Source organism: Vigna umbellata, chromosome 5, assembly GCF_029865625.1.
Source record: "Vigna umbellata cultivar VRB3 chromosome 5, Vumbellata_1.0, whole genome shotgun sequence".
In the NCBI taxonomy this organism is placed as follows: Eukaryota; Viridiplantae; Streptophyta; class Magnoliopsida; order Fabales; family Fabaceae; genus Vigna; species Vigna umbellata.
Genome location: NC_142169.1, coordinates 58131147 through 58153456, shown reverse-complemented (window position 1 = coordinate 58153456; position 22310 = coordinate 58131147). Strand labels below are relative to the sequence as shown.

The 22310-nt window shown below is 31.7% G+C and overlaps 1 protein-coding gene and 1 pseudogene across 3 annotated transcripts; one reads left to right on the top strand and one right to left on the bottom strand.

Moving 5' to 3' along the window:
* Positions 1-1039: 1039 nt before the first annotated feature.
* Positions 1040-3347, top strand: LOC124828711 (protein NETWORKED 4A pseudogene; annotated as a pseudogene).
* Positions 3348-4020: 673 nt separating this feature from the next.
* LOC124828699 (DEAD-box ATP-dependent RNA helicase 20-like) lies at positions 4021-12941 on the bottom strand. Of its 3 annotated transcripts, XM_047302058.2 has the most exons (15): positions 12472-12933; positions 11520-11612; positions 11218-11382; positions 11000-11095; positions 10535-10609; positions 9687-9848; positions 8990-9070; positions 8566-8664; positions 8314-8409; positions 6614-6745; positions 5523-5597; positions 5210-5299; positions 5049-5123; positions 4469-4700; positions 4021-4348 (listed from the first exon to the last, which is right to left on the bottom strand). In XM_047302058.2, the coding sequence occupies exons 1-14, from the start codon at positions 12775-12777 to the stop codon at positions 4524-4526; spliced, it is 1722 nt and encodes a 573-aa protein (XP_047158014.1). In that variant the 5' UTR covers positions 12778-12933; the 3' UTR covers positions 4021-4348; positions 4469-4523. The 3 variants fall into 3 exon arrangements, with proteins under 3 accessions (XP_047158014.1, XP_087947568.1, XP_047158016.1); XM_088091442.1 differs by lacking the exons at positions 4021-4348; positions 4469-4700; positions 5049-5123 and having other exon boundaries at positions 5210-5326; positions 12472-12940; XM_047302060.2 differs by lacking the exons at positions 4021-4348; positions 4469-4700; positions 5049-5123 and having other exon boundaries at positions 5253-5362; positions 12472-12941.
* Between the last annotated feature and the right edge of the window lie 9369 nt (positions 12942-22310).

Below are 22310 nucleotides of genomic sequence, written 5' to 3'. Positions count from 1 at the left end.
AATATCTCTCAAACAAAGTACAATAACATATCTTTTGTTTTTCATTTTCAGATTGAGTCCAAGAAATTAATGAAAGATGGAATCAAAAAAGTTGCAGTCTTGGATGTGGAGCAGACTCATCAGGTCCAAGACTTCTAAGTGGCATTCAGAAAATCTTAGAAGTATGTAATGCAAATTACAATTGGAATAATCTTGTCATCTGCTTTTTTTATCATCGTCAAAAGCAAAATAAAGAAAAAAGCAAAAATATAATGTCGGGTAAATAATTATTCATCTTTTGCTAAATATATTTAAAATAAATATAATTACAACTTTATTAAATATCACTTAATTATGTTCTATATATAAGTAATTAAAAAGTTGTCAACTTAATAACTTGACCACACCCATATTAATTGTTGATAGGATTGGTGACTTTTTACTACATTAATATAGTTAAAATAATGAACAAATTCATTTAATACCTTTAATTACTTAAATCAAAATAAAAATTGCATGTTATGTTATATTATTATTTAATTAAATATGTTATTAGTTGTTATGGAATTATCTTTAATGTTTTAAATTATGATATATTTTAATATTTAAATTTTAAAAGTAAATAGATATAGTTATTTTAATTTAATAACTATTTTTTGTACTTGTTAAATGATATTTTTGACTGATATTAAAAAAGAAACATGTTTACGCTTAAAATATATTTGACATGTTAAAAATATTAATATTATTATATTAAAATAATTATATTTATTTATTTTTTTAAAATTTGAGAACAAAATGTAATAAAATTTTGAAATAAAAATAAATTTTAATTTCGTTTCAAATACGAACTAAAAATATATTTTACCTTTTATTTTGAAAATACATGTCATTTATGATAAGCAAGAAAATTAACAAAATGGAATATTTTGCTACATTTACTATTAGTATTGAAGTCCATGAAGCTCACAGCAAATATTAAGAAATGGTTGTTAGAAATGTAGCAGTGGAATTCCTTAATTAAATCTATCTGTGTGTGTGATAATTAACGAAGCAAAAGGTTATTGTTAACAACATAATCATATTTTCTGTTCTTCGAAACAGACATTTTGTAGCTAGCTTTAACAAGGTTAAGGGCACTGCCACATTCTAAACAAGGAAAAGATAAAACAAGAAAACAAAAAATAACGTTGGTGTCATGTTATAACATCTTCTTTCAATACTCTTCCTCAAAAAAACATACTGGACATAAAAGGGGTTCACCATTCCCAACTTTTGTTTGCACTGCAAAAGTTGGGAAGGGTTGTTTGAATCTTGTTTTTTCCATTCGTTTGTCATAGGTTTCTCATCCAAATCTCAAAGCAAGATAATCTTATTCCATAATCGTTTATACATTACATACTTTCCTCCTTGAGAATGATCATGAAGAACATGACAAAACGATCCTTAACCACAGAGATGGAACGCAACGTGAGGCAAATGCAGAAGCTGATTGAAGATAGCGGAGATTCCTTTGCCCAAAAGGCTGAGATGTATTACAAGAAGAGGCCAGAGTTGATCTCTCTTGTTGAAGAGTTCTACCGTGGCTACAAATCTTTGGTTGAACGTTATGATTACAGTTCCACACCGTATGATCTTCAATCACAAGCTTCTGGTGTTTCAGATTGTGGTTCTGAGCCACCTTCTAGCATGCCTTCTCCCTCTCCGAGGAAGATGGGGCGTCGCTTATCCCCCAACCGTGCCGCGGGGTTCGATGTCTTTCTAGGTTCTGGTGGGAACGTGAATGGTTTTGATGCATGTCAAAAGGATGGAGATGGTTCTTCTACTTTGACAGAATCTGATGAGGATTATTATGATGATAGCTCTTCTATGAACAGCTTTTCAGGATTCTTTGGGAATGGAAATGATCAGAATGGTATGAGCAGAAGGGTGATGGAATTGGAGATTGAGATACCATCTGAAGGGAAAGAAAAACTGTTGAATGAGGAGGAACGTGTGAAAAATGCTGAGGATTTTCGTGCCAGGATCAATGCATATGAACAGGAACTACGGAATGTGAATGAGAAGTTGAGGCTTTCTGAAGGGGAGATTAGTATGCTGAAGAATGAGCTTGAAATATACAGATCAAAGGAGAATTTGAAGGGTGACGTTGGATTATCTTCATCTGTAGAAGGGGTAAGGATGGGAGAGGAATCCTTGGAGTTGAAGAAACTTGGGGAGGAGCTAAGGATGACCAATGAAAAACTTGAGTCTGCAGAAATGCAAATTGTTTCTTTGAAATTTGGGGCTACTAAAACGTTTGAAACTATTCAGCAATTGCAGGAACAGCTTGAGGTGGCTGAGAAGGACGTTGCTTCTTGGAAAATGAAGTTCAACGCTCAGAAAAGAGAAAACTCAAGACTCCTAGAAAGGCATGCAAAGATGAGAACCAATGTAGCAGACCGGGATCATGAGGTCGGGGATTTAAAAGCTCTTCTGTCTGATGTACAACAGAAAATGTTCTTTGAGAGATCAAGTTTGAAGTCTGAAATAACCAAGTTGCTGGGAGAAAAGACTCTTTTAGAGCAGAAGATGAAAGAATGGGAATGTCAATGCCAATGTTTAGAAGCAGAGATAAAAAGAATCCAGTCTGAAAAAATAGAGATGGGAGAGAGGCTAAAAGGAAATATTGAAAGTGGTGAGTGTTTGAAATTAGAGAGAGATAACCTGAGTGCAGAAGTTGGTTCACTTAAGAAAGTGATAGAATCAAGAGATAATGAGATTGAAGAGGCTCATAAAGAAGTGGAAGAACTAAGATCAAGAGGTAAGATCCAAGAGGAAGAGATTGAAAGGCAAAGGGTTGAGATATTAGGTGGAGCTGAAGAGAAACGTGAGGCCATAAGGCAGCTATGCTTCTCACTTGAGCATTACAGAAATAAGTATGATATACTTAGGCAGGCTTTCAGAGGAAACAAGAGGCTTCTTGTTTCGGCCACCTGATATGTCAACATGCATGTGAACTTGTACAATACCACCCTTCCTTCCTCCTGCTGTATATTTATTCTCTTCATGTTTCTGTGTCTGTCATGTCTTTCTTATACTTTGTGGTGTCTGATGTATATCACCCAAGTTTACGATAATGTAGAACTTAGAAGTCCTAGCCATGTTTCATGGTTTGTGATAATGTGGCTTGTTTGCATATATTTGTTCCAAGTGTCATCAGGTTCAGTTAGGAAGCTCTGCAGGACCAACTCTTCTTGAGGAGGAGGAGGCCCGGAGGCCCGTTAGAAGATTCCTCTAAAACTGCTTAGGTTTGTATGCTCTCCATCTTTCTGTTTAGTTGGAAGTTGGTTGTGCTGCATAAGTGAGAAATTATGTCATCCGTTCAGTTCAGAACAATATATGATCATATCTCATTATCATGAGAGTTGTTATTCTTATAATTTCATAATGTATTTCACAATTATAATTTATTTTCTGTCACTTTCCTCATATAAAGGGAGAACAATGTAATTTGTCTGCATTCATAGATTTTATATAGAAACTACTCGTTACTGAAATCACACTAAACCTTATAATACAAATTCTTTCCGGTACATGGACAATAAAATCCCCCACAATCAACTACTACGCAGTGGTGTTGTGATGTTCAGAGATTTGAATAGGACATGGTGTTTCGTATGCAGCGAGAAAGAGATACAATGTCCCGAATGTTTCATTAATTAACTGGTCACATAATTAATCTCATTTCATTTGGTGATTGTGATAAACAATCAAAGGTGAAAGATAAATCCTTACCACTACTATGGATCAAATTTATTCCATTGCAAAACCACTACTTTCTCAAAATTGCTTCGATAATCTCGTGCACACAAACATTTGAATCATTTTATTTCTTATATAAGATTTTGCGGAGAACATCTAATATTTAAGCCCAAAGAACGTTGCGTCAAGACCTCTTTACGTTTATTTGGGTGGCATGCTCAACACTGGAAAGTTTCATTCAACATATATTTCGAGGGTAGTCTATGAAAGCTCAAAAGTCCTAACATAGTTGCGAAATGCAGCAAGCAGGATATATATACATTTCATGATGATGATGAAATATCTATGCGAATAGAGGGTTATTTTTTGACGCAAAACAATTAAAAAAAAACATGAATATTTCTACGATTACAAAAGATGCACTACCTATATGACTACTCTACAAACCACCTAAGCGTCTAGCAAGCTACTTGTCACTAGTGTGCTAGCTACCTACCACAAGGATGCGAAAAGAACACGTAGCGTAGACTTGGAATCTTAACTAGAAACTTCTCCATCACCGTCATCAGCAACAGACCTATAAATGCACTTGGTCTGAAGAACATATATCAATAATGCACCAGCACTGCAAAACACAAACAATATGCACGGTGGAGAGGAAAAGAATTGTAGAAAAACCAGAGACCGACCGCTGAGAAGATGGAAACAATCCCGCCCCAAAATAAATAAATGTCATATCACCAACCTTAAGGGCTTTATCAGGTGTCATCAATCAAATGTGGCAAGCACCAGACAACACATTAATCGTCCCAGGCACTATCTGCTGCGCCCTCTCTTTTAATGTTTGCGGCAGTAATCATGAATTTATACTTATCTTCGATGTTAATTGAAGCAGCTCCCAATCCTAACTGTTTGGATAAAGCAATATTTGCCTCTTTTTGTGCAGCTGCAGCTTCTTTCTCCTTCCGTCTAGCAACCTACAAATCAAGGGTCCAAAGTCAACCGTGACATATAAGGTTAAATACAATATATTGAAAATGAAAGTTTTTTGGGAGAAATTGAGCATGCTGGACCGTCAGACCCAAACCTCCAGCGCCTATGTATAATAACTAATCAAGGTAAAAATTAATATAGATGTATAACTGTCTAGCACAAGCCCATCTCAATAAAACTACTAATACCGTAAGACTTCTAAACCGCTAGTTATCTGTTTAGTATATCTTTTAATATATGAGTAGAAACTCAGTTCTTGAACCCTCATCTTTAACGGTTTGCGAAATGAACTCCAAGACTCTTAATATTATAGCAGAATAAAAATATAGTACCTTTCCGGTTGCAAATGTCAGCGTGTTCCCAGATTCGGCGTCAGCTATTGCCTTCCTTATATTTGCAACAAGGAACTAAAGAGAAGAACCATATTAATGTTAAAATCTAAAGAAAACATACAGTTCACTTTTTTACAATAAAAAAGGAGAGTAGCAAGCACCATGTCACGATCAGTGTAAAATGAAGTAGCTAATCCAGTTGATCCTGCACGCCCCGTCCTTCCAATCCGGTGTACATAATCTTCCATGGTCTATAATTGAGGCAGCCATAACTGATGCTTCAGGTATGCATTTGTCAAGAAAATTAAATTTGACTGAAAAATACCAGGCACATGAGATGCCAACATAGCAGTTGCAGAAAGGCAATCCACAAATAGTGGAAAATACCTGTGCGCTTTCTGATAATCTTTTCCTAGTGGATTACAGATAAAATTCAGTCATCAATCAATCAGTATATGCTTGAAGCAGAAATACCTTGGGAAGATCTAGATTGATGACATGGGACACTCCAGTGACATCCAAGCCACGAGATGCAACATCAGTGGCAACCTGAATCGTACAATATTGTTAGTGGATAAAAGGTACCTGAGCCTTTTTAAAGTAATTATGCAAAATTGTTAAGATTTCAATATTTTAACAAGATTTACCAAACACTGTGTTTGGATAAGGAATTTTAAGAAGGTAATTCCATTTATTTTAAGAATTTCAAAAGCTTTATGACAATATATTTTTTGGGTACAAAATTTTTGAAAGAAATTAAAATTCTAAAATTTTATTAGAGTAATTTGATTACTTAAAATTAAGAATTTGAAATTCTTCATACTATCAAATTCATATTTTGATCTTCAAAGTTTAGCTCTACCTAGGTCAGGACACACACACGGCTCAACCTAGGCCAGGGCTAACTTAGCTCAACCTAAATCAAGGCCTAATCAAGGCCTACTTGACTCAAGCTAGACCCAAATTGACTCAATTCGACCTTACACAATCCCGACCTAGTGCTATCTTACTTGGATTGAACTCGATCTAACATTTCGTAAGTTGAAATAATATTGTTTAATGTAAAGTGAGAAAAAGTTTTGCAAATATAAAATAAAAAAATATTGAAGAACTTTGACCAAAAAGTAACGTCAATCAAGATCAATTACAAAAATTTATCAACATTGACATTTTTAATTTTTAACAATTACTTGATATTTAAATAGATTTTTGAATTTGATGGTAATTGAAATACTTTATCCAAACAATATCTTGATCGTGTAGAAAATACAACATGGTACCTCAATGGGTTCACTAAATTAAACAGCAATTAGATATTTTTATCATAACAGTAACAACTTTGCCCTTAACATTTTCTTCTTTCTCCGTTTGATACAACAAGAAATGTCATTTAGCAATCAGGGAATAAAACAAGCCCAACACTATATTTAGACAAGCCATAGCAGGGTTATTTTCAACGATGTTCTTAATAAGTTAATACTGCTAAATAATGTAGAGAATATCAAATTTTAGACCGGAAGAAATGCTAAAAAAATCGAGTAACATGCACTGGTAGTAGAGATTACCAAAATGTTGGTAGAGCCACTCCGAAAATCATGCAAGGCAGCCTCTCTTTCACTCTGACTGCGACCACCATGAAGAGAAACTGCAGATAATCCTTGAGCTACCAATGCTTCAGCAACTTCATCGCACCTTGTCTATGTACACATTAAAAAACAAATAACAAGAAACATGCACACATCAATTTTCAAACAATCTATTCAGATTTTCAAGACCATAAACAAAAATGTCCATGCATGAACCTCTTGCATAACTATCTATGATTTCCAATTATCGGAACTAATCCACTTAGATCTTCAATACCCAGACTTGAGACAGAAAATATGAAAAAAATGTCCAGAAGAGCTTAATCATCTCTTAGTTTATTCATCCGTTTACATAGATTCTTACATTTCCATGGCAGTGATTCTTCATTGGCGTCTTCATCAATTAAATATTAAAAATGTTGTTCTACATGGCTATCTTGAGGAAGAAGTCTACATGGTGCAACCTCTTGAGGTTGTTGTTTAAGGGGAGTTTGGTTTGGTTTGTAAGTTGCGCTGCTCTTTCTATGGTCTCAAAAAATCTCTCCATGCTTAGTTTGGAAAGTTTAACCACATTGTTCAATCCTTCGGATTGAAAAACAGTGAGGCAAACCGCAAACCACTATGTTTTCTATTGTCATACCTCCCTTGGAAAATGTGTACTTAATAGTGTATGTTGATGGTATAGTTATTATAGGGAATGGTGCTACTAAAATCTCTCAATAAAGGAACACTATGCAATCATTTTCAGATCAAGGATCTGGGAAATCTCAAATATATTTTTTAGCATAGAAGTAGCTCAATCAAAGGAAGGAGTAGTAATATGTCAAAGGAAATATGCTGTACATCAAATAAGAGACAGGATAGGTTTTCTCTAACCTAGAAAGATATAGAAGACTGATTGAAAAACTTATTTATCTCACTTTTACCAGACCATATTTGTCTTTTGCAGTTGAAGTTCATTAATGCAAAATCCTTGTATTGATCACTGGAATGTTGTCATTCCTATTCTAAGATATCTCAAAAATTCCTGGAGGACAAGGACTACTCTATGAAGATAAAGGGAATATCCAAATCTTTGGATGTTATAACACTGATTGGGCTAGTTCTCATATAGATAGATTCTCTAGTAAAATGTCGTTATCTGATCGTCTACTAAAGTTGAGTATAGAGCAATGGTATCCCTCATTAGTGAGCTTATTATTAGGGCAATAGTTCCTCCAAGAATTAGGTTTTTGTGACATTCAGTCGATGAAGATTTATTGTAATAATCAAGTTGTTCTCCAAATTGCTTCCAATTCAATGTCGAAGGAAATTTGCACTAAGTTTGTTGGATCATATGATCAACTTGCAAATGTATTAACAAAAAATCCTTGAAAGGCCCTCAGATTAAATTTATTTGTTCCAAACCTAGCATATACAATTTGTATGGTCCAGCTTAAGGGGGAGTACTAAAATAAATAGGAATTATTATAAGAAGTTGTGTGTTGTGTTGGACCTAATTCCTAAATGTATCTTTCTGAATTCTCTTTTCTTCCCTCTCATATATTGTACTTGATGTATCCAAAGTGATTATAAATTTGAAATACTAAGAGAGGGAAACATGCTCTCTCAAATTTATTCTAATTCCGTTGTATCTTCAACTATATTGATGCATATCAGGATCAAAAAACAAAGCATACCTTCCTCTCAACAAACACAATTGTTAATGGAAATGGATGGCCACATTTTTCAGCCTGTGATGCATCCTCTACAAGTAAGTCTAGAAGTCGGTCAATCTACAATAACAATACAAGATTTCAGAACAGAGTGAAAACATGGATCATGAAAACAGAACCTAGAAACATTAAAAAAAAATCTTTGAAACCAATGAAACTAAACTTTTACTCCAACTATTCATAAATATATTTCATTTTTAAAGTAAATAAACAAACCTTCTCGTTTTCAGAAATTTTCACAAGCGTTTGTGAAACATTAGTTGTTGGGCTACTCACTTTCCCCACCTTCACTTGCACTGGGCTAGCCAAGTACTCCTGAAATTAAACAAATGATTGGTGAACCCCAAAAATATTCCTTCCACAACTGAGCATACAAAGAAATATATTGCTAAATACAATATTATCAAAAGAATGTATTTTGGGGATATATTTAATTTTAAGGAAGAGAATCATGGAAAAAAAAGATAAAATAGAAAATCCTAAAAGATTTACTATACTTGAATTACTACACATCTAATGTACTACATGTTATTATCAAGTAGCTAGGCTGCTTACGAAGTTATGCAAAAAGCAAATAATTAATGATAGAACTACTGTATGCCTAAACATCATTTTCTGTCAACAATGAAGGAAACCTGACCTTTGCTAATGCTTCAATCTCCACAGGCATTGTTGCACTAAAAAGCAATGTTTGATGCTTCTCAGGAAGACTTCTCATTACCTGAGGATAATATTAGAATATTCATATTTTCTTGAGTAATCTAGAAAAGGCGACTATTATTAATTTCACGAGAATGCTATATGGAAACAAAATAAAGATTAACATAATATTAGAACTATTGCTGATAACCCATTCCAATGGGACCATAGTATATATACAAAAATAACATACACAAATTTCAAGCATGGTCATAACAGCTAGATCACAAAAATCAAACTAAGGTACAAACTAAATAAACGTTGTAGAAGATTAAATTGGAGAATGAAAATTAAGTTTTGTCCAAAAAGAGACTATTTTTAATGCTATTTTTTCTTCAAAAAGTGTAGAATTGTAACCTCTCTATGCTTTCTGATTGAAGGACATCTTCTCCAGTTAAATGTTTAAAGAAGTGCAACTCAATATAACTAGTTATAGTGTGGCGTCATTGGCTTGACTTCAAAACCGCAACAGTTTAAATAGAGAGGGGAAAAGTTATGAGGAAACAAAAGTTTTGAAAACACTGTAAAGAGAGCACAAACACCACAAATAGGTCACACTAGTTATCTTACATTAGGTATGAAGCCGTCAAGAAAATAAAAGAGAGCCCAAATACAAACAAAAAGCTCAAAATACAAACCTCTCTTATCTGTGGTTCAAAACCCATATCCAGCATTCTATCTGCTTCGTCTAGAACAACAAAAGAAATTCTAGAGAGGGAAGTATTGCCTTGTTGCAAGTGATCAATGAATCTTCCAGGCGTGGCAACTGCTATTTCAATCCCTGCTCTAAGTTCTGCCCTCTGTAATAGAGACCAGAAAGAGAACACAAAGAAAACTGTTACCTTCAAGAAGTATAGCTTAATGAAACTTGAAATAAAATGTGTTGCAAGACTCCTTGGAGAAAAAACGTGCATTTCCTCCAAATACAAACATAAAATAGCATCCACTAACACTACTAAGAGATACTTCTATACGAACATGAAAGAGCAACCACTACTTAGAGATACTTCACTATACAAGTATCCAGTGTTAGACATTAACAACTACATCATATCTTTATTTTAATGTTGCATTTGCATAATTATAATTGTATATCTGTATGTTTTATAAATTTTATTATATACATCATAACTCTGTATCCTGCATGTGTTGTATCCTATACCTTTTAAGAATAGTTGTATCAACAAATTGGAAACACATCATATAAGTCCGTCATATAAATAACATAAATATCAGCAGCACATCAGGAGAGCTAGCTGTGCAAAACTGAATACACAGCATCTCCAAGTTCCAAAGGAAAAACATAAAAATGACATTAAATATTGCAAAAGCTTATGCATAATTAACATACAAAAACTTTTATTATGCTGTCAGATCATACTTAACACATAGAAAAAACAAATAATACCATCATTTATCTTTGTGAAAACTTTTAAAACAGCAGGCAAAATAGCCAAGAAATAAAGATTATGTCAACATTTATTACCTGCTTTTCAATGTTTGTTCCGCCCACAACAATAGCAGTTTTTAATGACTCAAGGGATCTGCTAAAAGCTTTAACCTACCAAAAATCAAAACAAGAATGAAAAGAAAAGCTGATAGTTGGAGAAAGGAAAATTATTAAGTACTAAATAGAAAGGAAAAATATTAAGTTCGAAATGACCTAATGTAGAACATGTTTTCAGGCATAATACGAGAGATGTCAAGCTCAAAACAAAACATGTAATTCAAAAGTAAGATAGCAAGAATCTTGTACTACTACCGACTATATTTATTAAGATCCAAATTTCAAAAAGGTAAAAGCATAGAGAATAGATAATCGGTGAACCTAGACATATGAAAATCATTAGGAGAGAGTTTAAAAATCATTACAAGATGGGAGAAATAAACAATAATTTTGTCCCCAGATTACCCATTATTCATCCACAACAAAAACAAATACATATATCACCTCTTTTTCTATTTGTTGAGCTAGTTCTCTGGTAGGAGCCAAAACTAATGCCAGAGGACCATCATTGCGCCGAATTGAAGGTTGGGCCAAGCAATGCTAAAAAAGGAAGGAGAAAAATTAAATCACAACTAAAAGTTTGATCATTTATATTTGCTTTGTTTTTCAGAAATATCTAAAGATGAGTTCTGTCCAATATGTCATATCTAATAATTTCCGACCTGTATCATAGGAATTGTGAAAGCTGCAGTCTTTCCACTACCAGTTTCAGCACAACCCAATAGATCCCTTCCACTGAGAGCAATTGGCATGGCTTGTGCCTGGATCGAAGTTGGCCTGGTGTATTCATGGTAAGCAATGTCCTTCATGATACTTGAGTGCAAACACTAAGAACAAGAAGTAGTTCACAATTGCAAACACATTTGCAACAAATTAAATAACAGTTCCAAAAAAAATCGGTACAAACACCTCATAATTACGTAGAAGAATATGACTACGATTAAATGTTAACAAAACTAAATACCATATCAGTAAACGATTCTATTGGTGCAGGTGCAGGAGGAGAATCAGATGCAACAGTAACATCAAGATTAAGCCGGGAACGGACCTCTTCAATCTGGACATGACAAACACATGAATTTCAGTAACCAATATTTGTTTGTCTAGTCACAAAAAAAGACAAATCAGGAAGACAAACAAACATCGAGATAAAACAACCAGACGATAAATAACAACTCTATTAAAGGTATTGGAAAAGAGTACAAATTGAGACTGTCAAATCAAAGCAGGTGAAAGAGGGAGAGATTATTAGGGCAAAGTAAAAAAGACAAGCAAAAGGAAAAACTCATCAGCGTTCAGTAAACTGAGGAAGAAGAAGAAGAAGAAATTCTGTAATAGTCCTCAATCAACCACAGAGTTGAAGCAAACTTCATTCATTTATTTTCCCGAAACATATCCTACCCGTACTAGGCATAGTTACAGTCTAAATGCAGACAACCTTCCAACAGTGATGTCAACCTTAATAGTCAAGTTAATTTTTTCAGCTAGACCAAAAGAAAGCCCTTACTCACTTCATGACAATACCACACTGCCGTACAGTTTCAAATTCAAACAAAGCCTTCAACTTTATAAAAGTAGTCAAAAAATGACTCGGATTGTCATCGTTACAAGCAAAGCATTGCATTTTACTATAAGCCTCGCTCAGATTAATCTGAACCCTCAGTCCTCGTAATCAGCTTCCTGAACTGACAAGCAAATTAGCAATTTCCCCAAACACGCAAACACTTGAATTGAAACACAATTTTCCTCCACCGAGATTCAAGAAAAACCCTAACCACGCGAATTTGAAAAGAAACTCACATTGCTCCCAAAAAATATTGAAATCAAAACATTACACGCAAAGGTCAATAGAGAGAGAAGCCCGTGAGATACGAGACTAAACAGAAAAGACGTGAAAACAGAGATTGGATTGGGACCTGCTCCGGAGTCATACGCGAAGCGCGTTCAGAGGGTTGCCATTGCGGGAAGACGGGGTCAGGTGTGGCGAAAATCCTCGGCGACGGAGGTGCGGCGGAGCTCCGGCGAGAGGCATTGTGGAAGGAGGGGAGCGAGGGAGAGCCATTGGCGTTGGTGTTGTTGTTGTTGTTGGAGGTGAATGCAAGCTTGTGGTGGTTGTTATGGTTGTGGTGGTGGTTGTTGTTGTCTAGGGTTACGGAGGGGGTTCTGGCGGTGGCGACGGTCGCGGAGCCGTTATTTCGGAGGTGCGGAGGCACATACGACATCGTTTGGCGTAATCTTCTTGTTGTTGTAGTTGCTCTTCTTTGTAAGAAATAAAAGGGATGAGGGAGTGAAGTGAAATATGATAACGATAATAACGAAAGAACGATGATGAGTGTCCTCACTCTCTCTCTCTCTCTCTCTCTCTCTCTCTCTCTCTATGGGCTTACAACTTCACCTCGAAACCCAAACTACAAACAAAAACTGGTTTTAACCTATCGCAAAAAACCACGTGTGAATTATAAAAGTAAGTTTTTGTTTTAATCCAAATTTACAAAATAAAATATATACTTTGTTTGTAAGAAAAAATATTTGTCTTGATAAAAATATCAGTTATTTTTAAAAAATAGTTAATAATTATAGTATAGAGAATATAAATTATATAAAAAAAGGATTATATATATATATATAAAGGATAAAATGAGAATAAAAAATGTGTATACAAAAATATATCCTTCTTATATATAGAAAACGGTGATACATCTATATATATAAATAAAATGTAAAATAAGAATAAAAATTGTGTATATAAAATGAAGCATTAGAGTAAAATGGAAATAAAAATTATATAACACAAAAAAAAAGAACTACCCTTTTTTATATATAAATAAATGATAAAATGAAAATAAAAATTATGTACAGATAAAAAAAATATCTCTTTATATATAAATTATAAAGAATAAAATAAAAAAATTGTAAAAACAAAAACAGGTATCTATATAGATAAATATAGATATAAAAATAACATTTAAAAATCTTATAATATGGTTTCTTCAGCATTGTCCACACAATAAATAAGTTTAAATATGTTATTGATTGTCCAAAGTTAAACAATTCAATTTGAACCATGTTCCATTTGTATTTGCTCCTTTTTGTATGAGTCTGCATGATAAATTATTTGAAATTTGTTAATTTGTTCTGTTTTACGTATCTCACGATTAAATGGGCTAATCTACAATTGAAAAACTTAAAAAGTTGTAAGGGAGTATGCTTTAGTAAAATTCATTGTTTATCTTCTATTACAACAATCAAATATCAGAATATATAATGTTTAACAAATATAAAATTACATAAAGATCATGATTTCTGTATTTTATATTTTTCTTGTCTCTTTTTCTAAAAAGTAATTTCATCTACATTTGTATTTAGTTTAATATAAAGTTATTATTTCCTCAACTTGTATGGTCACATCATTTGACATGCATTAATATATGTTTAAATTGTAATGCAATGCATTCAACATCACTAATTACCATTGATAACACACTAAAAATAAACTTGTCAAAATAAAATTATAATGAGTTGAATATAAAAGTCAGACTAAATTGTTAAGATAATCCGATCTAACAAATTATTTTTATTATAATATCTTTAGTTTATCAATAATAAATGATACACTTAAATTATATTAATATTTATTTCATTCAACTTTACATGTTTAACAACCTTTTCTCACTATAATGTAAATAACACTTCAATAATCATAATAAAATTGTAATATCACTAGTGCATAAACGCGTCTAACAAAACAAAAATCAACTTACAAAATGATCGGTTTTGTAAATAAAATGTCATTGTAGAAGTAAGTTAGATTGGTCGGTTAAATAGGTCTCCGACGTCAAATAAGGTATAGACGTCGACTCCCCCAGACGTCAAATGGTCTGCATACAAAACTGAAAAGTCACTATTTTATTGCCTTTAGTCGTTGGTTACAGCCCCCCTCCCCGACGTGTAATTAATTAGACGTCGGCTTCCCTCCACGGACATCTGAAAATATCTCATTTTAAACTTCAATATTAATTTTTTTACGACATAGACATTGGTCCCTAGACCAGACATCAAATCCTCTACAAAATCAAATTTAAAAGGTCACTTTTTCAGACATTAAACGTCGGATCCCCTTCTCTGGATGTTTGTGAAAATACTCCAAAGTAGCGTCAAAATGAATTTTTTTAGCAATTAGACATTGATGGTGGAGGGGGATAACGTCAAATGTTATTTTTCGTTTCGTTCACATTTGTCATTGTTACTGCAAGATATGTTTGATTAATTTTCTTCGAGTTAATTTATTTTGCACTAATTAACTTTAGTTTGCACCGATTAAATTTCATTTGCATCAAATTTTGTTTGCACCAATTAATTTTTGCTTATGATGTAGTTTTGTGCACGAGTTGACAGATCTTAGCGGGAGCATTGAGTAGTCATTCTCCATTGCTTGAAACTCATAGTATATACAATTTTATCATGTGCTAGAATCATTTTTCTGTATTTCAGGTACGGTAATATTGTAAAGAGATTAAAAAAAGAAAAGAAATGAACGTCAGTTTAGGAGGGGTCCTACATCAAAATTGACATCCAAAAAAAGAATCTGACGTTAAAATTGACGTCTCCCAATAAAACGTCGGATCTAAATTAGATGTAGAATGTCGAAAATAACCGTCATCAAAAGTATTTTTTACAGTAATGTATAAAAATAGAGTTTTTCTCATATATTTATAAAATAGTTTAATCTTCACTTGAATTAAGAACTCACTAACACGTGTGATTTATGATAGTAAAGTAATCAAATTAAAATTATCATTATTTTATATATATATATATATATATATATATATATATATATATATATATATATATATATATATATATATATATATTCTGAACATATATTTAGTTAACACGAATAAATATCATAAAAATTTTTAAAAAATATATAGTTTTATATTAATTTTTATTTATGTAAAAAACATTTAGAAGGTCAAAGCCCTCTCAAGATGCATGAAGCTATATCACTATCTTACTCACTCAAATATTACATTTATGTTTCAATCTTATAAGTTTCTTGGTTATATGGCATATTAATCTTATTACATTCATTTGATTTCGTAAATTGTTATTCAAATGATAGTAAATTATATATATATATATATATATATATATATATATATATATATATATTTTGATGAAATGCAGTGACCATAATGTGTGAAGAGAGATGAGGAATAAGAAATATAAGGGTGTGCTTGCTTTGAAGACATGATGGTTCATGAGGACGATGAGAATGGATGAGAGAGTGGTCCACGTGCTTATATCAAAGAACTTGCATGGATTTGTGGGGATGAATTTGAGAGAGATTAGAGAAGATTTGCATAAATTTTGAATGTGTTCCATTCTAATCCTTCAAATTTAGTAAAATATGTTTTTATCTCTCTACTCAGTTTGAAATATTAAAACCAATTTAAAAAACTTATTATAATCTCTCAAATGCCTTGAATATTTAAAGTTCAATAGTTAGATATCACACTACACTTTTTCAACCCCAATTTATTATATATATACACAATGATACACACTATTACAAATGTTATATATTTAACTATACACATAATCATAAATCAGTCCCTCCTTTAATTTCACTTAATGTACTAAAAAGTTGAATAAACATAGCTAAATTAAGCACTTAAAATATGCACTAGAAGTAAAAAGTCACAATCAACCTACTCATGCAGTCATTCACACAAATGAAGATATCATTTTCTACAAGAAAAAATGTTCAGCAATTTATCACTTTCGAAATCCTCTTCTACGTAGTTTATGTACTATATGAAATATACCGATCAGAGTTAATGGTCATTTATGGGCAGTTAGCAGGCATATTAGCAAATATTAATGTTTTGATTGTCGTATCAAATATGAATATACGACATTATTGCCATATGAAATATGAATTAATGAGCTTGATTGTTATAAGCCCTATAAATATAGGGTTAATGTCCAGGTAAAGATATTTTGATCATCGTAATAAAATAGAGACATTTTTATGAAACATATATGATTTGAGCGTTAGAGTGTCTTTTGCAGGTCAACAACCCATTAGAGTAGATTGCGTTCTTGAAGAGGATTGGACGATGGAAGCATAAAGCAGAGCAAGGAAGCCGACCCTCAGACCAATTCAACCGAAACAGTTTACATATAGGTTAACTATTTTTTTGTCCCTGAACTATTAAGTGATTTTGGTTTTAGTCCCTATTCCAAACTTTCATCTAGATAGATCCCTCACCTTTTTGAAACTCGTGAAATTCGTCCTCACTGACCAATGGCGTTAATGTTTTTTTTACGTGCCAAATTGAGTGTCACGTCACCTTTCCCTTATTTGAAAGGTGTCGACCCTCATGGTTTCATGTTCTTCATGCGGGAGGTTTCTCTCCCTTCCCCATTCATAGGTGAGTCACCCACCTAACTGGGCATCCTTCATCGAGCCACCCACCAATGGTGTTCCTCACAGTACTGCTGCAAGTGCAATTAGATCCCCAATTTTTCTCACACTTCCTTAAGAGTTATTCACTTCCTCGCTTTAGAGAGTTATTCATCATCATCGTCGCCATTCACACTCTCCATCAACTCATGCATCCATCATAATTTTCATGCCACGCCTCATGACAACCATATTCACACCTAAAAACAGAGAACAATCATGGTCCCTTGTGGTCATCCAACACGTATACAGAAAAGATCCTACTTCATTCAAACCATTCCCACATCTTCATGAGCATACAACGTTAAAAAGAAAATAAAGAAGAGTGATTCACATGCAAATTTATCATATTAATTCAAAACCAACAAAACAATGCAACATTCAACAAAGACATAATTCCCATAATCATAAAATTGAGGGCATGTCCATAGAAGAAGAAAAGAGAAAAATAGAAGGTGGCCCTCAATCTCATGTTTGAATGTGTAAGTGGTGGCACCTCCTGCGATAATGACGTGATGTGGCAACAACCCTCATTCAACACAAAGAAGAAGATGAACAAGAAACCCTTGCATGTGAGTGAGAAAAAAGAGAAGGATTTTGCAATGGAGAAGGGTGGTTAAACCCTAATTTCAATTTAATTTGAGACGTTAATTTTACATGTATCTTGAAGATGTGACACACAGTTAGTCATATTAGAAAAAAAAACTAACATTGTTGGTCATGGAAGACTAAATCTGAGACTTTCTAGAAGGAAAGGAATGAAAACAAATCAAAGTTTCAGAGATGGATGGAAGCCAAAATCGTGTGATAGTTTAAGAACTAAAAACATATTTAACATGTTTACATACTATTGAAATATAAACATCATGTCATTTTTAGCTTATTGTATACACACATATCTAAAAAAAAAATACCAATTATCACTAAAGTAAATTAGTATTCCCATAGACCATATTTATATAAGTTCAAACACAACAATTTTATTACCTAAAAAATTCAATTAATTGATTAAAACAAAACAATAATACAAATATATACATTTATTTTAGTAATATTATCAGCAAAATCATACAATAGAAATTGAAATGCTATAAAACATACATTAAACTAATACAAAAATATCACTTGAATGAAATTGTCTTTTGAAGTGATATTGATGGATAGATCAAAGTTTATACGAGTAACAAAATCTTATAAGAGTAGAATTTTCATAATAACATTCTTCTTATTACTTAAACTATCACTCAAATATTAGACATCACCTCTTCATATCATAGCATATGAGATAGAAGTTTTATAATATAAATTTTCTTACATAGCCAAAATACACTATTTTAAGACTATACGTGAAGCTCTTTCTCATACTTTTCAACCTTCAATCGAGATGTTTTTCTTTTGATTGGAGGTGGTTTAAGATGTGTTAAAGATTCAATGTCATTTTCGTTCAAGATGGAATATGTGTTTTAAAAAAAGACAATATGATATAGTGTAATGTATCATGACACACTTTTACATTTATTTGACATAGAGTATAAGAGTAAAATAGTTATAAAAATGTAAAATTTTGTATTTTTTCAAGAAAAAGAAAGTAAAAAGTAAATAAAGATGGTATTAAATAAATATAAAAAATTTAGATGTATCAAAAAATCATTTTCTCCCTAATATATGCATTAGACAACAATAAATATTATATTGAATATATATATTTTATTTTATAAACAATGCTATATATAATAGATTCACCCGTTTTTATCTAGTTGGACTTAAGTTTTCTAGATGTTTACCCTTTTTTTTCTAAGCTATTTAAGATTCTAATTTATTTTGTACCATAATATGCTTATCTGCTTAATTTTTATTAATTTTGGTTGAGATATTCTTATCCATATAATATCATATTACGTTAAGTGACATGGTTTGGATAATATATAATTAATAAAATTATACTTAATTAAATTAAAACTTAAAATTAACCATTTAAAATTATTTTCACATTAATTTTTTCACAGACAAACCTTTTTAGTGTTATAATTATTTCCTGAGATAAGTAATATGATTGAAGTTCATATAATCTATAAAATAAAAGGACTTGATTTTTTTTACTCAGATCTTAATAGTTTTAAAGTAAATGAAATTTAACATCAAATTTACTAATAAATTTCTAATGGTGTTAGGCGAAGAAAATTTTATTTAGTTGCTGCTTACATTAATTGCAATGATGCGACACTAACATGTTCGCACAATTCTGTTTGAAATTAAAAAAAAAAAGATTTGATGTGAGATTTGATAGATATCCTTTAAATTTCAACCAATGACATTGTTAGATGTGATATGTGAATAACCCAAGACACAAAACCCTATAATTCAAAAAAAAAAAAAAAACTAATCGAAGAAGAAAATTTTAGACCGTAAAATAAAATAAAAAGAGGGAAACATTGGTTAGAAGAAGAAAATAAGAAACCAAAGAAGAGAAAAGTATTGACAAAAATCAAAATTAAAAAATTACTTGCATAAATATTAAAATAAATGATTTTCAAATATAAAAAACTATTTAAACATGGGATTAAAACATAGAGTTTTTCAAGCATAAAATAAAAAACATAAAAAGCAACGAAGATTAGTGCCCATGTCAGTCTTTTTGCTTTTCGCGATAGAACAAAACCAGATCTTAAATTATTGTGGAAGAACTATCCAATATCTAACCCAATGATTAGTGTATAGCAGGATACTGAACACTTCAACTGTGATCGGTAAATCGGGCGATCATAATACGTTGATAGTTGACTGATAATCCCGCATAATGACAGACCATCTTATGATGGCGATAGTATATATATGTCAAGTGCATCAAAGGCCAACGTCGGTCCGTGACTTACCTTCTGAACATCAATCGATAAAACGATCGTATTATAGTGATCGCATGTTTGTGTCGATGCGCTAACGATCGACAAGTAGCGAGTGATGTCACGACAATCGTATTATAGCGAACGCATTTTTGTGTCGATGCACTAACGATCGGCAATTAACCAGCGATGTCACGACAATCCAGTAAAATTACCGAAGGAAACGCATCCGGTCAACTTTAGTCGAACTAACATATTAAATCTTAATAAACGGTTAGGAATATCAGTTTAATGTCACGGGACTTACTGATCTAGTACTAAGCACGATCTAAACGGTTACAATTTCCAAGTGGTCAACTTCTATAACCGAATTTTCAGGTAAACGGTTTATTCTACTATTTTAAATATGAAAAGCAGAGAGGAAAAAGGTACGTTTTTTCCTGAGAGAAAATTAAGCTATTATTAATTATTGAACTAAACAAGTTCAACGATTCCACTTTTTCTAACTTGAGCGTCGGAGTGCCTTTGCAGGTACCCACCCCATTCTCCCTGAAACTTGTTGAGAAGGAATAGAACGTAAAGATAAATGCATCATAGGAGGAGAGGAAGCTACTCATCAAGTTCATATTTCGGTCCCAACTTTTATACCAAAACAATTAGCATAAATGGACTAATAACACATACATCAGTTGACTCTCATTTCTTCGACTACGAGTCAAATTCCTCGATATTTATTAACTTGGTGGTGGACTCTTAAAAACGCACTTTAAAACATGCATGTGATATGAAAATTTTGACACTTGTAAGAGTCTAATAAATAATACAGAGTTTATCAATTCAAACTTTTGAAACTGAGTTAACATTTTGAATAAAGTTTAAATTTTTTTACAAATAAGTATTAGATACATTTTAGGAATTAGACAGCTTGTGAGAAGTGTTGAATATTTAAATATTTTTATAAATTTTTAAAAAGGTTTTTAAGATGAAAGTAATAATGAAAATTTATTTGTATGATCAGTTATTCCTTAAATATCAAAGAGTTTTACTAATTTTTAAAAGATTATAAAAGAATTTGACTATTTATGATTTTATAAATTAATCTAACTAGTTAGACAAATTTTACCGGTTCTAACTAGTATAAGTGACTATATTGTTTAATTTTATTGAGTTAAACTAATAAGTATTTTAATTCACTTCTTAATATAAAAAATAATTAATTAGAATAAATTATTTTTTTTAAAGAAAAAGTCGGGACGATGTAAGCTTGAGAGAGAATGAAGATAACATAATAACAATAATGATTCTTGACTATTGTTCTCTTTTTTACATGTATAAATTTTTTCAAAAGAAATTCATTACTCAAAGAGCAGTAACTTTCATGTAGGGTAAGTCAGATGCTATATTGCTTCTTATAAAGGAAACTGTGCTATTTGTACAGATGGATTAGAAAGCATTGAGAAAATTAAATATTTCTATCTCTTAACGTACTTTGATGATCAAAACAAAAAAAAGAGAACATAACAAAACAAACAATAGAGTATTATTTCGTATATGCATTAAAAGTGTTAGACATTCTTAAGTACTTAGGCATTATATGTGTATTAACGTTTAGTCAAGTCTGTTTGGAATAATGTTTAGCAGTAAGATATCGCTTATACATATAACATTTTGTGTGTTTATCCTAAACGGTTCGTTTGATAGAGTTATTTCATTAACCAATTATGTTAAACTTCAAAACAGGTTTACTTAAACGATTTTGTCTTAACAACTTTTTTAGTCAAGAATATTTATTTTTTGACACTTTTTTAATCACTTTTAGATATAAAGTTTTGTGAAAGGAATTTTATTTGGTAAATAATAATAAAAATAGGTTTAATTACTCATTTAGATTTAATTTATGTTTTTATAAAAAAATATCAAATTGGTCATTCAAATTTTTTTAGTCTAAATTTGGTCGTGATTTATGAAAATTAATGCAAGTTGGTTTTAATATTTAAAAAATTGATACAATTTTATCTTTTTCCTTAATTTTATTGAAACAAATAATTTTTTTATATCAAAATTGATACTAAGAATATATTAATTATACATACAAAATAAACCATCCTTATTAACAACTTTAATTTTAATAAAAAATTATTGATTTGTTTCAAGAAATTTAACAAAAACAAAACAGACTATTTTTCACATAATCAAATTGTATCAATTTTACATATCAAAACTATATTAAGACTTCAAAAAATTGAAAAATTACCTTAACATTCTTGAACGAAAACATTAACCAAATCAATAATTAAACAAAGAATAAATAAAATTGTTTATTTTCTTATAAAAAATGTATTTCCCTCGCCAACACCAAAGCACGTCGCGGCGCGCGAATAGAGGTGACGCACCGTTCTTTTCATTCTTACTAAAAGTCAAATTTGACGCCGTTAACTTCTTC